The sequence below is a fragment of the Pocillopora verrucosa genome, chromosome 9 (assembly GCF_036669915.1).
Source record: "Pocillopora verrucosa isolate sample1 chromosome 9, ASM3666991v2, whole genome shotgun sequence".
Lineage (NCBI taxonomy): Eukaryota > Metazoa > Cnidaria > Anthozoa > Scleractinia > Pocilloporidae > Pocillopora > Pocillopora verrucosa.
Window position 1 is genome coordinate 18,885,549 of NC_089320.1, and position 20,436 is coordinate 18,905,984.

Below are 20,436 nucleotides of genomic sequence, written 5' to 3' on the forward strand. Positions count from 1 at the left end.
TATAACTAAAAAATGCTCAAATCTTTAATCGAGCTTCGTAGGGACGCTCGAGGCGAAAAATTCAAGCAGTTTTTTTTTTCTCTTCTAATTACCAAAACTGCATCATGGTCCCAAACGTTCCTTGCGGAGATGCTGGAAACTGGGGTTGAGAATCGCGAGCCAACAAGCGTGCCAAAAACCTCACCTCGGGCTCCCGGCGTTGTAAGATTGTTCTTAAACGCAGGCTATTTTTTTAGCATGGGAAGGCAGAATACCTCACCTATCTGGAGTCCCCCACTTCATGCAAACAAGCCCATAAAGGGAAGACGGTATGAATCCTTTAAACTCGTGACCTGCCAGACAACTTGTAACTGCGTGACTTTGATCTTGACTTCCAGGTTTTGGCATGACAGAAGCTCTTGCCACGCATTTACAGCCTGTAGGAGAAAGCAAACCGGGGAGTGTTGGTGTACCTCTCCCTTATTCGGAATGTAAGGTACCATCAGATGATTCGCGTTCCTTCCAATAAGCACCCCCTCTCTAATGAGAGCCTCCCTCGAACCTGTTTTGCCAATAAGCGCCCCTGTTCTATTAAACACTCGTATTAAGTAAGCACCCTCTTTCCATAAGCGCCCTTATTCTGTTCCAGTAATAGCACTGCTAGAGCGCTTGTACATTGAGATTATGCTCAAAATTATGCTCTTTTTTTGCTATTGACGCTACATTTTTTAAGTACGCTTTTGAAAAAAAAAAAGGAGAAAAACCAAACTCATATGTCTACTGTTAATAAAGCATGATATCTTCTTGATCCTAAGTTACACATTTGCTCTGATAAAACACAGTTAATTACAGTACTTCCGTTCCAGACTAGAAGCAGTGACTCAAGGTGTCAAAATGTACGATACTAATATCGCGTTTGATATTTTCTGATGATCAGAACATAATGGTGATACTAACGTTCTGACCCGTGGGGTGGCTGTTCTTCTTCTCGTATTTGTAAGTTGCACAATGCTATTTAGTTGCTTGGGAAAGCGGAATGGGACCGACACAATCTAGACGACGAATGACGCAGTATGGCAGTTACCTTCTACCCCAAGACATGGCAAAATTGATAATTGACTGAACCGTGGACCGGACTTGAAAATAATCATAATCTTAGAAACTAAGCAAGTCATGACTCTGGTAATGTTCCCTTAAAAAAAACTTAAAATATGCTGATTATGCTATCTGTGCTACTTTTATAAAAATTGAAAAACACTAAGCTTGTTTTTCCAAATTATGCCAGACATGCTAACACAATCTATAAGGGCCTATATACCGGCACCATTTTAGGAATCTCGTGCCCAGAGTCCTTGCTCCCCTTGATTAGACAAACGTAACGGGGACTCTGGGTACAACTTTGCGATTTCAACCAAAGTTATTTAAAGGTTTACATTTTCATATCCGTTTTAAGAAATCGGACAGTTTTCACTAATCGCGAAATTTAATCATAGCGGCATGGAGGTGTTTAAAGATAAATAGTTCATTGTTGCTAGTCAACTGGCTCAGAAGAAAAGGTCTACAAACTAACTTTTAAAGTTTAGTCAATTTTGCCTCGTACAAAATTGGATCCAAATTAGTGACGCTTATAGAATACGTGGGGGAGAGGAGTCTTGGAATAAATGGCTTTTATTACGTAAATTAGCGCAAATAAACGAATGAAAGTCAATCAACAACTTATTAAAGAGTGGAGGTGGCTGGATTTCTATCATTTGCGTCAACCTGTCAGAATTTGGATTAAAGTTTAATAGCAACAAAGGCGGTGTCTGTCTTCGCTCGCATATAGATTACTTTGTAATGCCTGCATTTTAATACCATCTTAGATTTCGTTAACTAAAGTGCACAGATCACTTACTGCTTGTGGAAAGTTTTGAGGGGTAAATGAGGTTTGAAAAGAACGATACTCATTTTAACTCGTTGGGTGGAATCAGAGGGAGGAAAAGGACTCTTGTTTGATAGTTCTTAGGAGGAGGTTTGTACGAATCCTTTCAGGCGAATTGAAATGCTTACGGACCCTAGCAACCTGGTTTATTATGTGACTTATAGAATGTTTTTGATTAGGAAAGGAGCCATACACCTATGACATCCGCTTCCTTCGATTTTTCGACTTCGAGAAATTCCTTGGTCGAGATATATTCAAGGAAAATTTCAATACACCACATATGCTCATTATTTTAAAGATCCAGTTCTTCACACGTTAATTAAAATTTTGTTTACTCTTCTTGTAGACATTTAAAAAGAGAGGCTGGTTTTAAATGCAAATCACAATTTTGCATTCTTATCTTGCCTTGACTGTTTTGAATGTTTTTGGTTGTAATTGCCAACAGCCACTGGCGCACAACAAACTTAAAGAACCATGGTCTACTACTGAGAAAAGCTGATGTATGATTCTCCACTTGGGTTTTCCCACCCTCGCGAGAAAATGTTTGAGAATTGACTGTAATAACATGCAAGCTGACCAGAAAACCAAATAATTTTTTTTCTTCTGGTTTTACGTTTGGAATGTTTGTACTCAGCTTTATGCTTTAACGTGTTACCTTCTTACACCCTAAGATCGGTGAGAATATCATCCCTACTGACTTTTCTATACATTTGGTGATGATGAGGAAAATGTGTTTAACAACGAAGAGCTTGTTGATAGGCGATTGCTTACTTCATCCTCGTGACCTTCATGTTTTGATTCATTTAGTATGTCTTGATTCATGTATTTGATTCATCTCGTAGACGTCACTCCTGGGGATTAAAGGTTTAAAATTTGACTTGGGCTAGCTTGAATGTGTTTTTCTCTGTTATTTTTTTCACTAGTGCATATTAAACCCCCATGGATAGACATATATTTCTCTGTGTATTTGTATGTCTATGGACTGTTCAAATCACTGGCCTTTACGGTGAATTCATCGAAGAGATATCCACAGGGCATGATTTTGGTAGGTAAAGAAACGTGGCCGCTTCACCTAGATTTAAGCACTAAAGTTGCTATTTTTGCCTCAGGGATGCCGGTTGTGAACTGGCTCTCGTGGCTGTTGTTTGAAGGGGGAAACGGAGGGTAATAAAAGCCCAAGTCACGAAATTTTGGTAGAAGAAAGAATTCCTTTTCATGTGATAAAAAGTCAAAGGAAATCGTTTGTTTGGTCAGAAAAGGAAGGGAAAGGGACCGGAGGCTGAAGTAACTGCATTCTGGTATCATGGAGGTTATGGGCAAACATGCTGTTATTTCAAAGAGAGAATAATAAGCCAAAACAGAACGAAGATATGGTGAGGATTTACATGGGATGCGCACTTGAAAACTTGGGTTAAATTTCGCAATTGAACGCAACTCGATTTCCTTCGAAGTGAATAGTTCAGGGACCCCTGCTGTGCACTGACACAATTTTAGTTTTTGGTTACAGTTGGTAAGGAAATGACAAATGTAACATGTAATAAAGTCATTTTTCATCTGTATAGGTTTAAAAGACGTCCCTCGCGCAAAAAGACCTTTGTCAGGTACAGATTTTGATAAAATTTCTTTCCTCGTAGGTGAGCTATTTCGTGAGGCGAGTAACTGAAATATAAATGAGTAGCCAGCGTGCCAACTCATCGTCTTCAGAGAGGGGTGGGGGGTAGGAACTTTTGATCCTAGAGTTGTGTAGGCTAATGTAACCTTATCTTACCGCATTTAACTAATATGTTGAGCTAAACTTGAATTGCGTCCAAATGGCCTTTCTTTGAAAAGTGGTTTATGCTACGATTTTCGTTGAGTTCCACTATCCTTTCCTGAACGAGTTTGCTTCTTCTCTACCTCTTGGCTAGCTAGCGACTTATTTGAAATGGCAAAATTAAATTGTATATTTTGCAATAAACTCTGATTTCAGCACTTTCTATCGAACAGATTATTCTTGCTCAGTAAAACACGTGAAAGCTGGCTGCTTTAATGATAAGAGAAACCCATCATCGAGGGCAATGAATGAACTGTTGTTTCAAGATCGATACAAAGGAAAAGGGTTCAGCGGTCAGAGAATAGATTGGGAAAGTTATGACTCGTACCTTCCTGAGTAAGTATTTATTTGTTATACGTGGAGCGTATTTGAAGCGAGCTTTGTAAACTCAAAAGTGTAGAATAATCTCTAGGTCGTTGATGCCACAGAAATCAGATATGCGGCTCTATAGGCTTCACCTAATCTGAAATCCACATTATGGCGTGATTTACTAAATACCAACGAGTTTCCATCTATTCATTCCGATCTTTTTTCAGTCTCGTTTGTCGATGTGCCACGGCTGCAGCCAATAAAGGTTATTCTTTTTTTGGGATTCAGTTCTACGGAGAGTGCTGGAGTGCTGCAGACGCAGCACAGCGGTTCAACATTTACAGTAAAAGCGACAAATGTGTTGATACAGAGTACAAGGTCGGATGTGACACCATTAGAAACAAGCCGTGTGCTGGAGTGGCTCATGTGAACTTTGTTTATCAAATAGTTCCAGGTGAGATAACCGTTATGGCGAAAAGAAGAGTGCAAAGGAAGAAAAGAAGCATACTTCATTCCTGTGGAATGAACTACCTCTTATTATAAAATAATTCAAATAGTACGCGCGCTCTGATTGGCCATAAAACCATTTTACATGAGCGTATGTAAACACGGTTTTCGTTCCTCTTTCATAATTATTTTATAAAAGAAATGTAAAATGGTTTCCGTGTTTACATAGCCTGATGTAAACACTTGGGAGGTTGGGAGAACACTCGATAAACTGGAAACCACTCCGCTTCGTGTCGTGGTTTCCTACGCTTATCTCGTGTTCTCCCAACCTCCCGTGTGTTTACATCAGGCTATGTAAACACGGAAACCATTTTACATTTCTTCAGTATAAGAGAGTCAAATACCTTGTCCATCTTTAGCGAGAATTTGATGGCCTTTTGTCATAATAAGTTTAATGTGGATTTTTTAAAATTTTACACTGTACTTTACTTAATCATTAGTTCATTTATAATAACTTTATGGATAAGCGTTCATTTCGCATGTCTTATTTATAACTGACATGTTACAATAACGACTTTTTAGATAATTTTATTACTCAATTAATTCTGTAGATGTAATAATAGGTGGCTTATTTTTAAGGAGTCTTGCATTCGGTTTTAAGCTTACCTCAGATTTGTCATTTTACTTGTAAATCTGAAAGTTGATTAAAGTTTATATGAAGGTGCTGCAGGCAGCCAAAGGCAGCCAAATCAGAATCTGAGAAGAAACGAGAGCTTAATGTTCGCTCTTGAACGTTATAATTGTACTCATCAAAACTTGCGTTTCTCACCCTCCTTTCAGCTTTGTGCACTAATCGCGTGTAAGTCTATACGTTTTAAAAATTCGCAACCCTCAATCAAATTCAGTGACCACATCTAACCTACTGCCTCTTTACAAAACCTGTTGTTGCTATTCCCGTAGTACCTCGCGCTATTGCCTGAATCTCAGACAGTACGAAGTCACTTGTTTAACCGGCCCTTCACTTGCAGGACTCTAGACGTCGGACTGTCTGAGAATCAGGAGCAAAATGCCTTAGAGGAGCTGATTCAACTAAATGGCCTAAAGAAATGTTTTTTCTCTACCTCTCTCTCTTTCTTAGGAGATAATCCAGATGGGAGTGGTGTGGGGCCACCAATAAACCCAGAGGAGTACTGACGCTTAAATGTTCGCCGAGACTGAAGAAAGTGCCATGTTCAGAAACATTAAGATCGTTCTCCTTCATTGATCTGTGTTTGGGAGACAGAGAAACAGCAAGCCATTATACAAATTAGCAAAAGTTATATCAAGAGGCATATGAATCTTCAGTCAGGGCTTTTTTAAAAATATTTTCCTAGTGCACTGTATGTTTCTTGAAATAAATAGCACCATGTTATCAGTGTGATGTTTCATTAGTTTTTTTTCGGACAAAAACGAGGACATCATAGGTTCATGTTCTTAATACTAACGATAAGGTGTAGACTATGTTACGGCAACACTTTTAATGTCAGTGGTCGAATCCGTGCTTTACTGGGTGGGTCGAGGGCTAATTGTGAACCCTTTCACTCTCAAGATCTCATTAGTAATTCTCCTGACTGTCTGCTTAAAAATCTTATAATGTTAGTTTTGAGAATTTGGTATTGGACCAACCAATGATCCTCTATTTGATGTTTTCCTTTATTCTTGTCACAACTGTGCTTGGTCTGGTATTGATATAGTCAGGAGAAATTCTCTATTAGTCACTCGTGAGAGTTAAATGTTGATCAAGTCTAGGGCAACAAATCCGGCTCTTCAATTATTCACCGCGTTTGAAAAATGACAAAATTTTGAAAGAAGCATACTGGTCAGTTGAAAGGTTTAAAAATGACTTATGGAAACTGAACATTGTTCCGCTTGAACTTTCCTTTTCTCCTGAGGTATTTGCCGTAGCTGTCATGTTGTGAAGACTAAAATATCAAGGCTGCATCCGGGACTTGGTAATACTTGAGACCCCAGCAGTAGTAAAAGTTGAATCGTTAAGTGAAATATCTCCTGAGAGAATGTTTGTTCTAGGAGACCGAAAAATTAGCATGAAAATGGTCATAAGATGTCATTGAATAGTTAAACAGGTCGATCACGAAAAAAATAAACGCAGAATAATTTTATTTCGGAAAGATTTTCCCACAAGAAAAAATTGAGATCAATGCAAAGAAAGTTGGGCACTTTGGTTGAGAATGAACGCAAAAAATCAAAGGAGAAATATCAGCTTCTCCAGTGAAGAATTTAAATCTATTGAAGTACTTTTAAAGGTAAACCCTTTTAAGTAAATAGAGGACTTGAGCTCGTTAAGCATTAACCACACTTTATTAAAGCCTATATGTGGATTTAGCAAACACGGGGGTGGAAAAACATTCCTGCATAACGAAGACAAAATCCTGCAGGAGTTAGGAAACCCCTGCTTCGAGCGGTGTGCAAGGTCCTTGGTGCCATTTGCCTCGTGTTTTGGTTAAATTTAAGCCTGCTTCATTCTTCGGGTACCTTATTCGACTGTCACTCGAAGAACATCCAAGCGTTGGATAGAGGTAACTGTAAAAATTCTAGTTATCTAGAATTTTGAAACAATTGGACGGGTTTAGAAGTTGGGTAGGAACTCACGCACCGGTAGTACACCAAATCATATTTGTAAATCAGTGTAATTCATATACGTACTTCTTAGAAACAGCCTGTGCGTACATATTTAAATGCTGTGAAACGCACGTTGAGTCAAAACCTCTTGATATAATGCACACATATTTTTTTTATCTCAGGTCTGACAAAGATTGACCTCTCTTCTCTGTGAAGCAATCAGCGAGTACATTCTTTGAACACTAAGGCAGACACGGAGTTTTACATTTCCCCTAATTTTACTCATCTAGCTCGCTTAAAAATTCTTTACCTTCAAGAGAATCTTGAATCACTCATGACTTCGAATAATCAAAGGTACCGTTTCGTACAACTGGAGAGAATCATTTTTCGAAGAATTAGCAGAGAGAGGCTAGGCAATGAACTATTGATAAACCTTGCCGGTGCTCTTTTGACGAAAACAAATAAACTTGATTGTCATCAGTTCTTTGCCTGAATGTAGCTAGAGGCAATTTATCATTTAGCACGTAAAAAGACAAAAACTCTCGTGGAGAACTTTTTTGATCCATAATATTGGGTGCTGGGATGCTAAGCTCGAGATTTGAGATCTACGTTTTTCACATTTTGTTAAGATTTTTCATTTACAAGGTAAGCATGGATACAATTACACAACCCAGCCCTACAATGAAACTTGCGGATGAGGGTTGGGCCCATAAATAAGATTTTAGTTTACTCCAAGGTAATGAAAACCAGAAGCTAACTAGATACTAGGCTTGTGAGATCAATTCCCAACCAAATTTCTTCAGTTTTGCGCAAAACGTTGGGTTTTTAATTTTTCGTGTCACAGGTATGTTTGCTTTTATCGAGGATTTAAATTATTGATTTTTAATTGGGGTTTTAAGTTGAAGTATCTCTTTTTTTCTCTGGCATGCATTTCATTAACATGCTATTCAGGGAAACAATCTTCATCAGACCTAGATATTTAAACAATTCGCCTAATGTGTTATAAAGTTTAAATGAATCCCTATTTTACCATAAAAACTGTTAATGATTGAAAAATGTCCTCTTTGAATCTCTGTAGTAAGTTTTTTTCAGGGATTTTGTTGATAATTAAGGCGTACATGCGAACTGAAAACTTAAGAAATTAAACAAAACTGGATCCTTTAATGGACACAGCTCTCAAAACAGCTCAAGCCCGCGACTTTACAAGTATATTTCGTAGCATGTCATGATCTAACTGAGATGCACAATGAAATAATATACAGGCTAATATCACCTATAACATCTCGGAGATTAATTAAAAAATATAAACCTGATGATATAGTTTGCTTTCAAATTTCTCAAATCTCTGTGATAAGTGAGGAAAAATATATTTCTTAACGTTATTTTTGCCACGTTTTCAGCGTCCAATGAATTGCTATTTTTTTCTTTCCTTCTTTACCTCTCTCTCAGCAGAAGCTAAGATGCGCACACCGTTGATATGTTTTGTGCTTCTCATTTGTGTTTTGGGAATGGAAGCTAAATCCATATCACTTCAGAAAGGTGAGGCAATCAATTATAGATTCAATCTTTTTACTCCCAAACGAGTTCCAAGTATTGCACCATTGTGTTGGGACTCAAGTATAATTTTTTTTGTTTTTGTTTAGAAGAACATAAAACCGACGCCGAGGAACTCGAAGAAACAATGAGGGATTTGAGAGAGTCAGGTAAGCCAAAGCTGTTTTAAAAATTTAGCAGACGATATGTGAATCATTTCATTTGATGTGCATTGACTCAAGAGTAAGTGACCTTCTTAATTCAAGGAGGGCTGGGTTGGAGTGCAGGGGACCCAAAATCTTGAAACTGTGTTGGGATTTACCATTAAGTCACACAGACTATGAAGCACGTGAAATTAAGTGATCAAAACAATAAGCATGAATAATTGATTGTGGCTTTACTTGAAGGCGCGCAATTCCTTGAAAGGCAAAATGTTCTTCAGGGAATAATGTGAATTGCACCCGGCGCTGACTTGCTCGAATATTTTGGTAGAGAGCGATTGGGCGCTGACGAAATGTCCACGTGAGAAAAATGAGTGACGTAGATTGACTAGTTCTACATTCTCATGGGAAAACAGCGATGATCGAAAAATGACTGTAAATACATGAAAATTATACATGTAAACTGCGGTTGAAGAAACGAATACGGGAGCGATCCTCGAAGTTATGAACACTACTTAGAATGAATTAAGAAAAGCTCTTTATTGAGATCAAGTCTCTTAGCTTGATATTTCCTTAGTACGATCTAACTTTTTCAATTTGATTTAATCTATTTAGAGCTAAACCTCCATAAAGGCCCTGCAAAAGATAACTATCAGGAGCAATTGAAAGCGCTCACTGAGGAAGGTATGTTCATCAGACAGTGAGTTATATCCAATCAAATGACAAAGACAAATGAAATGAAGGGGGCAATTTTCTTAGGAAACTGTGGTGCTACGTCGGTGGGAAAGTATAACAGGGTCATTTAGTATTATCAACTGAGTTCAACTGAGTTGGTAACGTAAGTTAGCCACTGTGACAAAGATAGTCCAATTTTACAAGATGTAAATGCATATTTTCATTCAGCACAGTCTGAGTTTCTTTAACCGGTCTTCAAAAAACACCTTAAGGGAAATCCAATGATCAAAATTGTAGGTAGATGATTTTCCTCAAGCTCAGATTTGTTGTTTCCTTTTGTTTCAGAATCTGATGCTCAAAGTGGAAATGGTGAGCTCAGACCGGAAGAATATTAGTCAGCGACTATAAACTGAGATCTGAGAATGTACAAATATATAACAAAATAAGATTTAGTTACTCGTCACACAAACTTTTTTCTTCGTTTAACAATTTTTCTTTCATCTTCTTTTATCTTTTTTGACAAACGCACAATATGTCATACATTCCTATCCTCATCATCATTGTTTCTCTACTCGTTAAAGATCTTGCAGCCGTCTCGGACATTATGTAGCTCAAGTACAGTAAAAGTAGATAGAATCATTTTATTGAATTTTTTTGCCTAGTCGTCTCAATAAAGCTTATTTAGAGTGTAAATTTATTATCTGTGTTGCATGAAGGTGGGGGAACGACTCAATTCGAGCGTGCGCTGTATTCTCTACCAGAATCTTATACTATTTTAGGCCTGGAAAGTTTAAGTTTTTTTTCATGTTTGAATTCAGCATTATTGATTTTAACTTGTAGACAAAAGTGAATGATTGTTATAATGTTCGGTTTAAATCCCATACATTCTCAACACTGCAAGCTACGATCCTTGAACCGTTTTCGTTTATTTCAATGTTTATTCACTCTTTTGCCGCTTCTATTTGTAAATATTCTCAAATAAGTCGAAATAATTTTGCCTCATTTTAATATGCTGTCATTATCATCTCTCTCTACCAGGTTTAATTGCCTTAAAGTTTGTTTATGCAATTCTTTGATTACTGGCAAGTGAAGCGCATTTTTTTTTATGAGTATTTTGTTATTGGCCCTATAAGTTCTCCATACAGACGTCAAGATTATATCACTGATTCTTCCCGAAAATAACGAGTTTGAAGAAGGACGGTCGATAGTGGAGATGTTATAGGTCTCAAACTAAAGTGAACGGTCGCAATCTAGGAATCGGAAGTTTACCCTCAAGTCGGAAGCCGAATGTAATTGGACTTAATTCATCTGGCAACCGATTGCTGAAGGTAGTGGGTTACTTCTAGAAATGCAAGGAAAAAAATTATGTTTTTGGATTAGCTCCGCAGTTCCTTTTATTTGATCGTATATGAATTACTTTGCTATGTACAGCAAAGTTTAACGTAAATGAATACATATCCTACTCATTTATTATGCATCCAAAGCATAACGCCCTGTGCCCCCACCCCACCCCCGTTTTTCCCGGCTCCAAGCTCCCGGGTCATGCTGGTAATTAAACGATGATCGAAAAAAAATTGAACGAGGAATTTTAAGGTGGGAGTATGGATTAGTTACTCCCACGATTCACGCAGAGACTTACTCAAAAGTCCCCTGCAGTACTTTCAATTTCTCATCCTTCTCATGATCAGGAAAAATGGGAACATACACTTTTAATGCTAGTTGCTCTTAGCAATAATTATGCTCAATAATGCGGGTCATCTTGACGGGTTTATGGATTCCCGGTCATGTTTGTCTTGTGGTGACAAAATATATGACGTCTTCGTCAGTCATTCTTAGTGCGCAGATCAAGTTTGCTAAAAGATAGGTATTAACATTTGAGTAAAGGCTACATTCCTGTATCGGGAAGGTCAAAGGTTTTGCGGTAAAAGGAGTCTGAAAAGGAGGGAGTAAGTAGTTTTTTCTTCGTTAGAATGAGACCATACTATAGTCAGGAGAACTTTTTACTTTAGTGGGTAGAATCTTATCCGCGCTCGACTAAATTTCTCTTTTTCCCTTAAAGTGTGTTTTGCGTTTTGTTTACAGCATCTTTGTCTCATTTGAAATTTACAGAGAAATTGTCTAACCTAATTCTTAAATCCTAGGGAGAAAAAACTCACTTTGCCATCCAATGGATATAAGATTTCTTTTTTATTGTTTCATTTTGTCAGAGGTTTTTGCGTTGCCAACAGTAACAATATGGTCTGTCTCAAACATTGCCGAATAATCTCGGTGAAACCTTCACAGACAAAAAAAAGTTACCTTTATTCATATCTGGAGTAGCGCTTCGAAATACTTGTGGGCGTCACATTTTCAACGCCCATGCATCATTAATTTCGTCGAGTTGACTTCTCCATGTAAAAACAGCTTGATATCAAGTTGCACTGAAAATGCTTACCACCCCTCAAATGTAATCCACATAGGCCACCTTTAATTTTTCAATTCCTATAGAGTGCGAGTCAGCCATGCGTTGATTTAGCTTTGAAAGTATGAAACAAATGTACAAAGATTTGTATGTAAGAGGGTCACAATTTATATCTTTGAGCGTCATCTATCTCGTCATAAAAAAACTTGGATCTCTAAATAAGAACCCTTTCAGATCTCTACTTATCATTGATATCGTGAAATGTCTTGCTGTCAGTAGACCTTTTCTCCTTGTTGTTGTTGTTGTTGTTTTTTTTAAATTTTCATTTGGACGCTATTTTTGGAAAAGAGTATCTTAACTTTTGTACATCTTTGAGACTGATCAAAGGTATTTTTCCTACTGGTCAAACTTCATTATTTAGCGTTGAATGCAGAGAATCCAGAATAAGAAATTTTCTCATGATAGATGATTCGAGAAAACAGAAACATTTATTATTGTATCAAATAGGAGAAGTATTAAACGCGTCTAGATTAGGAGTTCGGCAAGATCTTACTCAATTTGGAGAGAAATGCAATATCGTGGATCAAAAACTTGTCCACTTTAAAAGGGTTCAGTACTGTCCTGGATAAATGTGTTGGATGTTTTTTGTGAGATATCTGACTGCATAGTATGAACCGATCTTAAATTATTACGAAAGGAATGCAGTGACACAAGAAAGCGACCACATATCTCAGCCATTTCAAATTTAAATATTCAAACTTAGATACACAAAGTTGTGTGCTTTGCATGACACTTTTGGTTTAATTTATGAGAGTCAGCAACAGTCATCTTTTGACAGTTCAGGAATTTTAACAGTATTTGCTGTAAAAGTAGCGCCTTCGTATAAAAAAATCACTTGTTATAAAACTATCTCGATACTTAGGGTAATTTAGTGTGAACAACTGAGTTGATAGCGTAAATTGGCTGCCATAAAGAGTTTAAAAGCTGACGTTTCGAGCGCTAGCCCCTCGTCAGAGCTAGCTCTTCGCGAATTGCTCTAACGAAGGGCTAACGCTCGAAACGTCAGCTTTGAAACTCTTTACGGTGATCAATTTAATTTAAAAACTCACTGAATTTGGGAACGAAATTACAGCGTACGAAACTATTAGGTACCAAATGAGTGGATAGCTTTTTCTACAACTCTACAGCGATCGACATGGGGCGCCTTGAAGGTGTTACACCATTATATCAATGACTATAACTACGACTAACATTGTGTCCAAATATACTATACAAATGGTTGTTGTTCTAATGATAAATTATTTCTAACAGTTCAAAATATGCAGGTAATAGCCTCTTCCTTACTGTTGCTCTCCATCATCGCTGTGTCACACGCACGGCTTCAACGTAATTCAAAAAGAGGTGAGATGAAAGTAACAAATCTTTCAAGTTCCATTACGCGTTAGCAGTGCTGCATGAACGTTGAAATGCACTAATTCACCTTACTTTGCTATTTTAGAAACCAAAGATGAGCGAAAAAAAGTGAATACGCTTTTTGAGGATTTAGAAGAAGCTGGTAAGTTAAACGAGACAAAAATTCGTATCCTAGTTTCGTCTCAGCTCAAAGATATGATCTATAATCCGCGCTAAATCGGTCGATGTCGGCTATAGGTTTACAAACTACATGAGGGCGTTATTCCAGACTTCTAAGTGGATTATTACGCTGGTAGACCTATAGAAAAATGACAGTCTATTGCTGACTAGAAAACTTTTTCATCATGTCGGGTGCGCTTTTGTCCTTTTTCCGACAACCTTTCTCGAAATAGCTGTATAAATGAAATAGTGTTTCGTGGTAAATTAAATGTAACCGTTTTTTTTTTCAATTTCCACTCGTTTTACCTGAGTTAACTTACATTACATGTCCAACCACTTTACTGAAGTATCAGGCATGGATGTTGATCAATTCTTTTAAATTTTTCTCTGATTATTTCCCGTCGTAGCTAAAATTCCATTCATAAGGTAAAGGAAGAAAGAAACGCTAAATGTACTCAGTCCTCAAAAATCCAGGCCCTGGTTGTCAATATATATTAGAGAAACTCCTCACTCTCTATCCCTCTACTTTAAGATTTAAGTCTCATTTTCTTCCATAGCCTAGCTAAGTAAACAGAGAAAAAAAAATCATAACTCCCAGTATTACATTTTTTTTTCGCCTTGGTTATCCAGAGAATCCTATCAAATTACACAGTATCTGCGAGGTTAACTATGAGAAAGTCGGATGCTTCAAAGAAGACACCAACAACAGAACACTTTCACAGGAACTTTTCCAAGACAGGATGTCAAGCGGTCCAAATTACAGTGGACAAAGGGTAGACTGGGCCAACTACAATACATACCTCAAGAGGTGAACATTATTTAAATAAAATATTTCAACAACTTCATCGTGTTTGCCATAAATTGAAAATATGGTCATGATCATCGGAGAGATGCCATAAAGTTAAATACGGAGTTTTCAGAGCTTTACTTCATTATTTTTACCTCTGCACACACATGCAGTTTGCGTGTTCGTGTTTGGGCGAGATATATTTTTTCCAACTTAAAATTCGTATGTCATGTGAAAACGAGAAGTCATTCAAATTTTCTTAAGAGGTCTTAAGATGAGTCAATAATTAAAAACGTTTCAACACAATTTGACTTAGAACAGAGGAAAGTTTCATGCTTTTTTTCTGCGTCGTTTATCGAGTACTTTATGACGAGAGTTCACGAGGTGATTGTTTACATTCTTTTATAATCTGTCCGCTTCATGAAGTTGTAGCTCCCAAAACGACGAAAAACTACTAAGTGGCTATCACTATCTCTTACAGTCTGGCATGCCGCTGCGCCAAAAGCAGTGCCCAGAATGGTTTTACTTACTTTGGTCTTCAAGACTACGGACGATGCTTTAGTGATCCACATGCCTCTACAAGTTACAGCAGGCATGGAAACTCGAGCCATTGCTTTAATCAATACTTCTACTCGTGTGATGACAATGCTTACGGGCAGTGCATAGGAAGAGGCAAAGAAGTGAATTACATATACCACATCAGCGTGGATGGTATGCAAGACGCTTAAGTGTACTATAAGTGTTCGATCTAAGGTTTTCAAGTACGGTTTCGCCCAGTCAGTGGGCCTCAGGTACTCTCTGTAAGAGGGTTGATTGAAATAAATAAATAAATGTCCTTCCACTCACAGCTCTCGGCCCCCTTGATACTGTTCACAAAAACAAATGTCCAGATAAAGGTTCAGCTAAATTGAGGATTGAACTTGTTATGCATCTCGATTCGATTCAAATATTGAACAGAAAATTAATGCAACTCGGCATTGCCCAATAGTAATCATAATTATCGTCATCGTTTACGATCTTGCAGCCGTCTCAGACATTTTGTAACTACGGTACAGCAAGTTGATATAATTATTTGATTGAAAATAACGAATTTGAAGATGGACGTTGGATTAAGATGATGTTAGAGGTCTCGAACAGTTGAAGTTGACGGTCGCCGTCTAGAAATCGGAAGTTTACCCTCAAGTCGGAAGCCGAATATAATAGGACTCAATTCATCTGGCAACCGATTGCTGAAGGTGGTGGGTTACTTCTAGAAATGCAAGGAAAAAAAAAATGATGTTTTTGGATTAGCACCGCAGCTCCTTTCATTTGATCGTAAATGAATTTGTTTGCTGTGTATTGGGGTCGGTTAGCGATTTTTTACAGCAAGGTTTATTGTAAATGAAAACATCTCCTACTCATTTATTATGCCTCCAAGGCATAACACCCTGTGCCCCCACCCCACCCCCGTTTTTCCCGGCTCCAAGCTCCCAGGTCATGCTGGTAATTGAACGATGATCGAAAACAAATTGAACGAGGAATTTTAAGGTGGGATTAAGGATCAGTTACTCCCACGATTCACTCAGGGACATACCGAAAAGAGTGTGTAAGACGAAAAAACCAAAGTGCCGTATAATACTTTTAATTTTCCAACCTTCTCATGATCAGGAAAAATGGCAACATACACTTTTAATGCCAAATGCTCTTAGCACTACAATAATTGTACCAAACAATATGGTTCATCTTGACGGGTTTATGGATTTTTAGTCATGTTTGTCTTGTGGTGACAAAATATATGACGTCTTCGTCAATCATACTTAATGCGCAAATCAAGTTTGTTAAAAGATGGGCATTCACTTTAGAGTAAAGACTGAATTCCTGCATCGGGAAGGTCAAAGGTTTTGCAGTAAAAGAGGTCTGAAAGGAGAGAGAGAGTAAGTAGTTTTTCCTTTGTTAGAATGAGACCATACTATAGTCAAGAGAGAATATTTTGCTTTAAAATGCTTTTTCATACCTTTTACTCTAGGTTAGAATCTTATCCGCACTCGGCTAAATTTCTCTTTTTCCCTAAAAGTGTATTTTGCCTCTTGGTTAACAGCATCTTTGTCTTATTTGGAATTTACAGAAAAATTGTCGAACCTCATAGCTCTTAGATGCTTGGGGAAAAAAAACTCACTTTGCCATTCAACGGATATAAGATTTATTTTTGAAATATCATTTTGTCAGAGGTTTTTTGCGTTGCCAACAATAACAATTTGGTCTGTCTCAAACATTCCCGAATAATCTCGGTGAAACCTTCACGGTATTTTTCTTACCAGTCAAACTTCATTATCCAGCGTTGATGCAGGGAATAAGAAATTTGCTCATGATAGATGATTCGAGAGAACAGAGATATTTAGTATTATGTTAAGTGGAAGAAGTATTTAACGCGTCTAGAATATGACTTCGACAAGATCGCACTCAATTTGGAGAGACATGCAATATCGTACATCAAAAACTTGTCCACTTTAAAATGGCTCAGTGCTGTGCCTAAATGTGTCGGATGTTTTTGTGAGATATCCGACTGCATATTATAGACCGATCTTGAATTATTACGCAAGGAATGCAATGGCACAAGAAAGCAACCACATATCTGCAGCCATTTAAAATTTAAATATTCAAACCTAGATACACAAAGATGTGTGCTTTGTATGACACTTTTTGTTTTAATTTGTCAACAACAGTCATCTTTGACAGTTCAGGAATTTTAAAGGTATTTTCTGTGAAAGTAAGGCCTTCGTATAAACAAAATTACATGTTAAAAAACTATCTCGATACTTAGGGTAATTTAGTGCTAACAACTGAGTTGGTAACGTAAATTGGGAGCCATGAAGAGTTTAAAAGCTGACGTTTCGAGCGCTAGCCCTTCATCAGAGCTCAGCCCTTTGTCAATCGCTCAGACGAAGGGCTAACGCTTGAAACGTCAACTTTGAAACTCTTTTACGGTGACCAATTTACTTTAACAACTCAGTTGATGATACTAAATTACCCTGTTACACTCTCCCACCGATGCTGCACCACAGTTTCTTTAGAAACTTACCCTCTTTATTCATTCTCTCGATATTAAGTAAGAGCGTGGATTCTTGATGAAGAAACCTTCGCTCCCGTTTTTTCAAGGAAATACCAGGCCTTTTCAATCATCAATTACTGGTTTTTCGTAACAAAGATGGAAGGGGGGGGGACGCCCTTAAAACTCCCCCGTCAATTTTTACGCCTACTGTCTAGATTTTTGGCGTTTATTGTTTATTAGGACTAACATGGAGTCCAAATATACTTTACAAACGGTTGTTGTTCTAATGATGAAGTACTTTAACAGTTCAAAATATGCAGGTAATAGCCTCTTCCTTACTGTTGCTCTCCATCATTGTTGGGTCACACGCACGGCTTCAACGTAATTCAAAAAGAGGTGAGATGAAAGTAACAAATCTTTCAAGTTCCATTACGCATTAGCAGTGTTGAACGTCGAAATACACTAATTCACCTTACTCTGCTATTTTAGAAACCAAAGATGAACGAAAAAAAGTGAATACTCTTTTTGAGGATTTAGAAGAAGCTGGTAAGTTAAATTAGACAAAAATTCGAAACCTAATTTCGTCTCAGCTCAAAGACATGATTGACAATTCGCGTTAAATCTGTGTCGGCTATAGATTTACAAACGATATGAGGGTATGATTCCAGAATTCTTAGAGAATTATCACGCTGTTAGACCCATAGAAAAATGATGGACAGCCTATTCCTTGGCTAGAATATTTTTTCATTATGCCACGTGCACTTTTGTCTTTTTTCCGACAACCTTACTAGCTGTTTTCATGAAGTAGTGTTCCGTGGTATATTAAATTTAACCTGTTTGTTTGTTTGTTATCAATTTTCACTCGTTTTACTTGGGCTAACTTACATTACATGTCCAACCACCTTACTTAAGTATCAGACATGGATTTTGATTAAATCTCTTTTAAACTTTTCTCTCACTCCTTCCTTTCGGGGCCAAAATTTCATTCAAAAGGTAAAGGAAGAAAGAAACTCTAAATGTACTCAGTCCTCCAAACTCCAGGCCCTGGTTGTCAATTTATATTAGAGAAACTCCTTACTCTCTATCTCCTATACTTTAAGATTTAAGTCTCATATTCTTCCATAGCCTAGCTAACCAAACTGAAAGAAAAATGATAACTCTCAGTATTACAATTTTTTTCTTCTTGGTTATCCAGAGAATCCTATCAAATTACGCAGTATCTGCGATGTTAACTATGTGAAAGTCGGATGCTTCAAAGAAGACACCAGCGACAGAGCGCTTTCACAGGAACTTTTCCAAGACAGGATACCAAGCGAGCCAAATTACAGTGGACAAGAGGTGAACTGGGGCGACTACAGTACATACCTCAAAAGGTGAACAGTATATAAAGTAAAATATTTCCACAACTTCATCCTGTTTGCCATAAATTGAAAATATGGTCGCGATCTTCAAAGAGAGACCAAATAGTTAAATACAGGGTTTTCAGAGCTTTACTACTTTCATTTCTTTTCTTTTTGTACATCTTTACACACATACTTTTTATATTTTATGTTTTGGCGAGGCATTTTTTTCAACTTAAAATTCGTGTGTCATGTTAAAATAAGAAGTCTTTCAAATTTTCTCCAGAGGTCTTAAGATATATCAATAAATAAACGTTTTAAAATAGATTGGCTCAGAACACAGGAAGGTTTACTGCTTTTTTGCTGGATCGCTTTTTGAGTAGTTTGTGAAGACATCCCACGAGATCGTTCTTTATATTCTTTCATAATCTCTCCGCTTCATGAAGTTGTAGCTCCCAAAACGACAAAAAACTAATGAGTGTATATTGCTACCTCTTACAGTCTGGCATGCCGCTGCGCCAAAAGCAGTGCCCAGAACGGTTCTACTTACTTTGGTCTCCAAGACTACGGACGATGCTTCAGTGATCCACATGCCTCTACAAGTTACAGCACGCATGGAGACTCGAGCAGTTGCTCTAATCAATACCACCAGCCGTGTGATGACAATGCTTACGGGCAGTGCGTAGGGAAAAACCAACAAGAGAATTACATATACAAAATCATGGATGGTATGCAAGACTCTTAAGTGTACTATACATATTCTACCTAAGGTTTTATGTACATTTTCCTTTCTGTTTTTCAGCCGGGATAGAGCTGTTTTATTGTTATACTAAAGAGAGAGCTTGACTGTTTCAGAATTCTAAGTGTAGCGAAACCCAACTGGGCCGGTTACTTACAAGAGGTCTAACCAAAACCAGGGTTTTACCCAGTCAGTGGGCTTCAGGCATTCTCTGTAAGTGGGTTGATTTAAATGAATAAATGTCCTTCCACTCGCAGCTCTCGGCCCCCTTGACGCTGTTCACAAAAATAAATGTTCAGATAAAAGGTTTAGCTAAATTGAGGACTGCTCAGGACGCGGTTTTGTTAGACAACGGCTCAACTTTGTTTAAATAACCAGACTATATGGGTCTATAGGATTCAAGGTACAGGGCGATTAAATTACAAATGATGTTATATCCATGAGTAAGCTTGTCTTGAGACCTCTTCCCAGATCTCTCATAAATGAACTGAGCTTCTGCATTTTCTTGCCTTCCTGTCAAAATATGTGAAAAATATACAGAGCAAATATACAAATTAATATCTAAACAGATAAACAAACAAAGAACTCAAGCAAGTAAAATAAACCCTTTGAATTACACTACCCATCATGTACGTTTACTTTTGCGTTGCATAAGGATTATTTTTTTTTCTCACACTACTTTACAGATGGCAGTGGTAATGGCGAGATTGATTACGGCAACGCGTACGACCAAGTGGACCTCAAAGACTTGAATACTTACAATTAGCCAAATCCTGATGGTAGATAAACCCTCTTAATTACATTGTTATCCTCCTTTTGTTCTTAGCCAGGCATCGAGCTATTTGCATTCTGGAATGTTATTTTTTTCATTTACACTGGTGTTGACGAATGACTTTTAAGATCATTCAATCATCTCTTTGCTGTGTAAGGATGTTTAAATAAACAGGAGGAAAAAATGTAACAATGATACTCGTACGCGTTATGTTCGTTGCTTTTAACCAAGAGTTAACTTATTCTATTAATAACGAGGAATATCGTTTCAGATAATGCCGATCAACCCAGAATGTGAACAGTTCAATTTTCGTTCCCTTGATAAGCTGTTTGGGATCCAA

The 20,436-nt window shown here is 37.6% G+C and overlaps 3 protein-coding genes across 4 annotated transcripts; all 3 read left to right on the forward strand.

Moving 5' to 3' along the window:
- The first annotated feature begins 1,790 nt into the window (after positions 1-1,790).
- Positions 1,791-5,885, forward strand: LOC131793672 (uncharacterized). 2 transcript variants are annotated; one of them, XM_066172768.1, is made up of 7 exons: positions 1,791-1,990; positions 2,247-2,575; positions 2,824-2,945; positions 3,463-3,501; positions 3,887-4,049; positions 4,250-4,476; positions 5,608-5,885. In XM_066172768.1, the coding sequence occupies exons 3-7, from the start codon at positions 2,840-2,842 to the stop codon at positions 5,661-5,663; spliced, it is 591 nt and encodes a 196-aa protein (XP_066028865.1). In that variant the 5' UTR covers positions 1,791-1,990; positions 2,247-2,575; positions 2,824-2,839; the 3' UTR covers positions 5,664-5,885. The 2 variants fall into 2 exon arrangements, with proteins under 2 accessions (XP_066028865.1, XP_058967104.1); XM_059111121.2 differs by lacking the exon at positions 2,247-2,575.
- Positions 5,886-11,305: 5,420 nt separating this feature from the next.
- On the forward strand, positions 11,306-15,003 carry LOC131793744 (uncharacterized). Its single transcript, XM_059111222.2, has 5 exons — positions 11,306-11,403; positions 13,170-13,259; positions 13,357-13,413; positions 14,061-14,238; positions 14,699-15,003. Exons 2-5 carry the CDS (start codon positions 13,178-13,180, stop codon positions 14,943-14,945), a joined length of 564 nt encoding a protein of 187 aa, XP_058967205.2. The 5' UTR covers positions 11,306-11,403; positions 13,170-13,177; the 3' UTR covers positions 14,946-15,003.
- Positions 15,004-16,045: 1,042 nt separating this feature from the next.
- LOC131793665 (uncharacterized) lies at positions 16,046-20,289 on the forward strand. Its single transcript, XM_059111112.2, has 6 exons — positions 16,046-16,130; positions 17,552-17,641; positions 17,735-17,791; positions 18,441-18,618; positions 19,087-19,313; positions 20,011-20,289. Exons 2-6 carry the CDS (start codon positions 17,560-17,562, stop codon positions 20,088-20,090), a joined length of 624 nt encoding a protein of 207 aa, XP_058967095.2. The 5' UTR covers positions 16,046-16,130; positions 17,552-17,559; the 3' UTR covers positions 20,091-20,289.
- The last annotated feature ends 147 nt before the right edge of the window (positions 20,290-20,436 follow it).